The sequence below is a fragment of the Gadus chalcogrammus genome, chromosome 3, assembly GCF_026213295.1.
Source record: "Gadus chalcogrammus isolate NIFS_2021 chromosome 3, NIFS_Gcha_1.0, whole genome shotgun sequence".
Taxonomy (NCBI): domain Eukaryota; kingdom Metazoa; phylum Chordata; class Actinopteri; order Gadiformes; family Gadidae; genus Gadus; species Gadus chalcogrammus.
In genome coordinates this window covers 27,505,510-27,513,009 of record NC_079414.1, presented here as the reverse complement: position 1 = coordinate 27,513,009, position 7,500 = coordinate 27,505,510, and the positions used below count along the sequence as shown (strand labels likewise).

The 7,500-nt window shown below is 54.0% G+C and overlaps 1 protein-coding gene across 1 annotated transcript in view; it reads right to left on the bottom strand.

The window, feature by feature from the left end:
- The window catches only part of LOC130380151 (girdin-like), a 34,033-nt gene that overhangs the window by 21,459 nt on the left and 5,074 nt on the right, over positions 1-7,500 (bottom strand). The window contains exons 4-10 of the mRNA XM_056587333.1: positions 6,578-6,647; positions 5,820-5,878; positions 5,183-5,266; positions 4,814-4,954; positions 3,963-4,150; positions 1,302-1,383; positions 223-381 (exon numbers count right to left, since the gene is read on the bottom strand). Coding sequence (XP_056443308.1) covers positions 223-381; positions 1,302-1,383; positions 3,963-4,150; positions 4,814-4,954; positions 5,183-5,266; positions 5,820-5,878; positions 6,578-6,647 — 783 coding nt within the window. The remainder of the gene's footprint in view (positions 1-222; positions 382-1,301; positions 1,384-3,962; positions 4,151-4,813; positions 4,955-5,182; positions 5,267-5,819; positions 5,879-6,577; positions 6,648-7,500) is intronic.

Sequence of the window (7,500 nt, the reverse complement as noted above, 5' to 3'; positions counted from 1 at the left end):
TGTTGCGTTGCGTTGTGTTGCGTTGCGTTGCGTACCTCTACTTTGGCCTTGAACACCTCCATGCTGTGTTGTGTTGTGTTGTGTTGTGTTGTGTTGTGTTGTGTTGCGTTGCGTTGCGTACCTCTACTTTGGCCTTGAACACCTCCATGCTGTGTTGTGTTGTGTTGTGTTGTGTCCTGTCGTGTCGTGTCGTGTCGTGTTGTGTTGCGTTGCGTTGCGTACCTCTACTTTGGCCTTGAACACCTCCATGCTGTGCAGCTTCTCGCGGTAGCGGCCCACTTCGCTCTCCAGCTTGTCCGTCCTGAAGGCCCTCTCCCTCAGGGCGTCCAGCTCGTCCCGGTACGCCCGCGCCGCGCGCGCCTCCACCTGCAGCAGGCCGTTCTGACGGGGGGGGGGGCACAGCTCATCAGCCAATCAGCACGTCTGACTGGGGGAGGGGGGGGGGGACACAGCTCATCAGCCAATCAGCACATCTGACTGGGGGGGACGGGGGACACAGCTCATCAGCCAATCAGCACGTCTGACTGGGGGAGGGGGGGGGACGACACAGCTAGGACATCAGCCAATCAACACGTCAGCACATAAAGTCACGCTGGAAAAGCATTCCAATGTATGTATTTATAATAATACATGCGTATAATATAATAATAATAATGTATGTATTTATAATATAATAATATATAGTGGTGAATCAGGAGGAGCTGACATACATGTAAGACATTATTGGAACGCCTCCAATCAAGCTTTAGCAGTATATAGTAGTGGTATCTGTGTGTGTGTGTGTGTGTGTGTGTGTGTATACTGTAGTATCTATGCTTGTGGGGTCAGAGCAATGATGTTTTGAGTTTGCTGGCTCTACTAAACCCTGCTCTGGTTAATCTGTATAATCCCATGATGCACGGCAGTTTACAAACAAGACTGGATCCTTCATTACAGTGTGTACTACATTCTGCTTTGTGTGTGTGTGTGTGTGTGTGTGTGTGTAGGTGTGTGTATTTGTGTGTGTGTATGCATGCATGCATGCATGCATGTATGTATGTCTGAATGGATGTAAATCTGTCTGTGTGTCTGCGTACGTGTGTGTGTGTGCGTGCACGCGTGCGTGCGTGCGTACGTGTGTCACTCTGTGGGTGCGTGTGTGTGTGTCACTCTGTGGGTGCGTGTGTGTGTGTCACTCTGTGGGTGAGTGTGTGTGTCACTCTGTGGGTGCGTGTGTGTGTGTCACTCTGTGGGTACGTGTGTGTGTCACTCTGTGGGTGCGTGTGTGCGTGTCTCTTTATGCGGCTGGGTGCTCAGTCCACCTCCTGCTGGTTCCTCTTCAGCTCCGCCTCCACGCTGTCCAGCTCGTGTCTGCAGTCCAGCACCTGCTCGCTCTTCTCCTCTCTGGGGGGACCAGGGAGAGGACAAAGGGTTCAGCGTGAGGCAGGCAGCCCTCGGCCGACGGCGATAGGAAGGCTGTTAACAACAACATCCCCTGAATATCCTCTGTATCACCGGCCTGTTTGACGACAACAGAAAATACCCCCATCTCTCTCTGGTACGACGGAAACGTTCCAGGAGATAGTGGACGTCGGTTCGGACCACGGTGTCCCTGGTAAACGGTAGGTGAACCACTGGCCACTCAAAGCGCATTACAATACTGCCTCACATTCACCCCTTCATGCACACATTCACACACCGACGGCGGAGTCGACCCCGCAGGGCGACAGCCAGCTGGTCAGGAGCAGTCAGGGTGAGGCGTCTCGCTCAGGGACACCTCCACACTCGCTAGGAGGAGCTGGGGAGCGAACTGGCATTGTGAAGTCCCTCTATAGAGCTACCACCATATAGGAGGAAGCATGAAGTCACTCTATGGAGCTGCCTCCATTGAGCCTCAACATGGCCTGGTTTATGGGGTCTGCATGGGACCAACACACTAGTGCCTCGGGCCGTACGACACACACGGACGCACAAGACCCCGTTCAGCCCTCACAATCTATTTAAAACCATCCCGCGCATGACTTCATCTTTAAGTCTTTGGGTCTAAATCCCTCAGGGGATCAATCTTCTCCTGATATGTGTTGTGTCCTCCTGATGTATTTGTTGATAGACCCCGTGCCCGGCTTGAAGAGGAACATCCAGAATGTACACGTCTGGTACATTTTTACATTTACATTTAGGTCATTCAGCAGACGCTTTTATCCAAAGCTACTTACAATAAGTACATTTGTCAGAAGAAAGAGAAACAATAATATATCTCTGTTGGTACAGTAAGGATGTTCATAGAACCATGTGCCAAGCTCTAACCATCACTAGGTTAACCCATTCCCCGTAGACAACAAAGATAGCTAGGATAAGATGCTACACAATGCTAAATACTGTTTAAGTGTCGTACAATAAGTGTACATTAAGTGCCAGGACGTACAACACACAATAAGAGGGGTGTGTAGGGGGGAAGCTAGTTAGAGTCTGGGTGAACTCTGAACAAGCATTAGTAAAAGTCTCTTAATGTGTGTTTACAGCGACCGTAACAACAGAACCATGTGACTCTAGGCCGTCGACGGGCTGGAAGGGGCGATGGTGTCACGAACACACGCAAACATGTTCTATAGCGAGAGCCACGCGCAGTGCGGTCCTTAAAGCCGTGCAGAGCCGATGTGGGTCAGGGTGAGTACGGCCGGTGTTATCACGGAGGCCGGCGCCACAATGGGGGCCGTGCCCCCTCTGGGCATGTCAGCCTGTAGTCGCTGGTATCTCTCACCCGACTCTCTCCCCTCCAGCAGCCCGGGACTCTCTTTAACAACCCTGTAGTCGCTGGTATCTCTCACCCGACTCTCTCTCCTCCAGCAGCCCGGGTCTCTCTTTAACAACCCTGTAGTCGCTCGTATCTCTCACCCGACTCTCTCCCCTCCAGCAGCCTGGGTCTCTCTTTAACAACCCTGTAGTCGCTGGTATCTCTCACCCGACTCTCCCCTCCAGCAGCCCGGGTCTCTCTTTAACAACCCTGTAGTCGCTGGTATCTCTCACCCGACTCTCCCCTCCAGCAGCCCGGGTCTCTCTTTAACAACCCTGTAGTCGCTGGTATCTCTCACCCGACTCTCCCCTCCAGCAGCCCGGGTCTCTCTTTAACAACCCTGCAGGAGGCCGTTCCTCACCTCAACCACGCGTCAAATCGACAGACCAGAACGCACCGCGGTCCGTCCTACACACCGGGCTCCAGCCTCCCGTGAACCGGTTGTGTTAGTACCGCCCTGAATCACACTGTCTCAGAGGGCTTCACAGGACAGTTTGAAAGACACTCCCCTCAGTGCAGCCTCCATAAAGCGCAGGGAGAAACTCCTTCATTCTCAGGGAAGAAACCTTTTGGAAGGAACACGAGTGAATCATGTCCTGCACATGTAAATGGTACATGGACTGCAATTATATAGCTATTTTTCTAACCAGCGGCCACTCAAAGCGCATTACAATACTGCGACAGCCAGCTGGTCAGGAGCAGTCAGGGTGAGGCGTCTCGCTCAGGGACACCTCGACCCTCTAGGGAGGAGCCGGGGATCGAACCAGCGACCTTCTGGTTACCAGCCGACCCGCTCTACCTCCTGAGCGTCATGCCGCCCCAGGTACTGCCCACACAGTAAAGGGCAGATTGCTTTACGGCTGCCGGACAACGTATTTAACGGAGAGCTCTTCTGATGTACCCTTGCTGTTGCCAGACAAAGCTCAGTCGCAGATTGCACGTTGGTCTGAGGAGGCTGCTGTCATTTCCTTCAGCGCAAGAGGCGTGATCAACGGGCCTAGTTCAACTGAGTCTGTACGCAATTGGCTTCTTGCCGTCGCCGCCCTGTCATCATTGTGTTAAACCAGCCAATAGCGCGCCGGGGGCGAAGCCAGCTCAGTGATTGGCTACCTCAAAAACGTATTGGAACTGATGCACCCTGTGTGGCTCGTGGGCTACAGCGCGGCGCTCCGCCTGCCGTCGTACTCACAGCTCCTGGCGGAGTCGTCTGATCTTGGCCTTGGAGTCGGCCAGCTCCACGGCCAAGTGCTGCTGGACCCCCGCGTGCTGCCGCGGCCCCCCAGGCCGGAGCCCCGGGGACTGGGGGCTGAGGGGGCTGTGGGGGCTGGGCAGGGGGGTGACCACCGCCTCCCGGTCCTGCATCAGGTCCGAGATCGTCTGGAGGAGGAGGGGGAGGGGGAGGAGGAGGAGGAGGAGGGGGGGAGGAGGAGGAGGAGGAGGAGGGGGGGAGGAGGAGGAGGAGGAGGAGGGGGGGAGGAGGAGGAGGAGGAGGAGGGGGGAGGAGGAGGAGGAGGAGGAGGAGGAGGAGGTTAGGCAGGATGTGTATATTGTTGTTGTTGTTGACAGTAGAGATGTTCCAATACCGTTTTTTCCTTCCCGATACCGATTCAGATTCCTGAACTTGAGTATCGGCCGACAGCGAGTGTATACCGATACTGTCTGTAGCATAGTACCTACTAACAGCACTTGTTCTTATTGAAGGGTTCTCTTATGATGACAGAAAAGTTTAGTCGGTTCACCTACTGTCTGCAATTAGATTTTTTGCAGAACTAGATATTTTACATTTATAATCGGTAATTATATGTATAATAACTGTTTGTATAGTAAACGAGTAACGTGATGGTATCGGATCAGCGCATTGACCGGTTACTAGCTGATAGCCGATCAGAGGTATTTCTGATGGTGGTATCGGTATCGGAACAACTCCCTTGACAGAGAACCATCCCTGAGAAGCAGAGTGTAGCGCCTCTCCTCCTGAATGCATGGGCTGCTCTAGAGTCCCACAGCGTCATGGTGGGGGGTGTCACCAGAGGGACAGACCTCCAGGTGGGCGTCTCTCTGCTCCAGCAGCTGTCTGAGGTGCAGAGCCATGCCCCTGGCCGCGGTCTCCAGGTCCTCTGGGTGGAGGTCGCTGGCCTCCAGCCACTGGAGGTCCACCACACTGTCCTGGCTGTGGGTCAACTGGGAGAATCAGGGAGGGAGAACCAGAGCGGCAGAACCAGAGTTAGAACCAGAGTTAGAACAAGAGAACCAGAGAGTAAGAACCAGATAGTTAGAGAGAGAGAGAGAGAGAGAGAGAGAGAGAGAGAGAGAGACACCGGGACAGAGAGACACCGAGAGAGAGAGAGAGACACCGGGACAGAGAGAGAGAAAGAGATAATAAAAGAGAGGCCATGGATCAGCTGATACCTCTTGGATGTGGGCAGCGATGGCGGCTTTGGTGTCAAAGTCCAGCGCCTGGATCCTCTCGATGTACTCCTCCTTCTGCTCGCACTGGAGGAGACACAACGCACCGTGAACGGACTGCATTCACACCGCTACCAGCGGCCACTCAAAGAGCTTTACAACGCAACCTCACATTCACCCATTCATTCCCACATTCACATCCCGACGGCGGAGTCAGCCCCGCAGGGCGACAGCCGGCTGGTCAGGAGCAGTCAGGGTGAGGTGTCTCGCTCAGGGACACCTCCACACTCAGCTAGGAGGAGCCGGGAATCGAACTAGCAACCTTCCGGTTACCACCCGACCCGCTCTGCCTCCTGAGCCTCATGCCGCCCCCGGGGGAGACCCGACGAGGACGTCCTGCTGCTGCTGAGGTCATTCTCCACGGCTATACAGGCTACGGCTACAAGCTAATGGGTTAGCGTGCTGCAGCACACATAAAGTCTCTCTCACTCTGACGAGCACGCACGCACGCACACAAGCACGCACGCACATACGCACACACGCATGCAAGCAAGCAGGCACGCACACCCACACACACACAGACACACGTAAGCGCACGCATCCACGCACACACCATTTCCCCTTGGACCTCAAGCCTCACCTGCACAGCACATCCCAGCAGGAAGAGAAGCACTTTTTTCATTTCCTTCAGACTTTGCTCTGTGGGAAACAAAAGGCAGGTGAACACAAAGTACAGGAACACAGTAACGAGGATGTCTGCGCTAGAGTTAGATCTAGGTCACCCCTGGCCTGTGCCTCACTGGATCAGAGGTCATTGAATTAAAGAACTGATCCTGAGATGAACCAGTCTAATAACACATCAGATGAGTTCGACATTGAGAATTATTTTGGCCCAGAATCAAAGTTCTACTGGGTTATCCTCTTGCATGCATACATTGGCCATTTAGGAGAGAGACAAAGAGACAGACCGACAGACAGACTGACAGACAGACTGACAGAGAAACAAAGACAGGGTTGTAGCTGGTTTATATACATTGGTAACCTAGGAGAGTGAGAGAGACAGAGGGAGAGATGGAGAGAGAGGCAGAGATAGAGTATCTCTCAAAGCCCCTTTGAATTGAATTGAATTCCATTGAGAGAGAGAGAGAGAGAGGGAGAGGGAGGGAGAGGGAGAGGGAGAGAGAGGGAGAGAGAGAGACAGACAGAGACAGAGAGAGACACAGAGACAGAGAGACAGAGAGAGAGAGAGAGAGAGAGAGAGAGACACACACACATAGAGAGACATAGAGACAGAGAGAGAGACAGACAGAGAGAGAGACAGAGAGAGAGAGAGAGAGAGAGAGAGAGACAGACAGAGACACAGAGACAGAGAGAGGGAGAGGTCAGTGTCTGCCGTACCGCAGTACGGCGCCTTCCCCAGCAGCAGCACGTTGGGCAGTGGGATCATGATCAGCTGCCTCAGATGATCCTGCAGGAGGGAGCAGAGCGAAGGAGACCTTAGACCCAGACCAGAACCCTTGAGCCCCCCAGGCCCAGGGACACCACGGAGACCCCCCTCTGGCCCGCGGCCAGCTCTGTGAATGGCAGCGCTGCAGAAGTCGTGCACAGAGCAGCCGCATGAATAAGGTGACGGCGGTGCCAGCGGGCGGGGGGGGACCTGAATGCTGAGGAGGCTCCAACGACCGGCCCGGGGGAACCCTGGAGGGTCTGTCGGGGGGCTAGGTGTGTGTGTGTGTGTGTGTGTGTGTGTGTGTGTGTGTGTGTGTGTGTGTGTGTGTGTGTGTGTGTGTGTGTGTGTGTGTGTGTGTGTGTGTGTGTGTGTGTGTGTGTGTGTGTGTGTGTGTGTGTGTGTGAGTGAGTGAGGGATTGAGTTTGAGGGAGAGAAAGAGACAGACGAGGGACAGACAGAGAGACAGACAGACAGCGTGTGTGTATGCGTGTGTGTGAACCTGTGCCCGTGTGCGTGCGTGTTTGTGTTTTAAACGTATGCGCGCACAAAGCCAGGGGTTGTGTGCCTGAATCTCGCTCACCTAAACGTTTGTGTGGGAGCGTGCAAGCGTGGATGTGTGTGTGTGTGCATGCGTGCGTTGATGTGTGCGTGCGTTGATGTGTGCGTGCATGCGTGCGTGTGCGTGTGTCCTCCTGTGAGTTGGTTGCGTCGGGTAAATAATGATTTGTAAAAGTTCCCCGTGGGAGAGGATACCAGAACCAGAGGACCAGGATATGCTCACGCTCAGGAAACTATTATCTGAACCCTGGGAGGTAATGAGTGTGTATAATGGAGCAGAACCACTCGGAGGCCTTTGAAGCGTTGAGTCAGT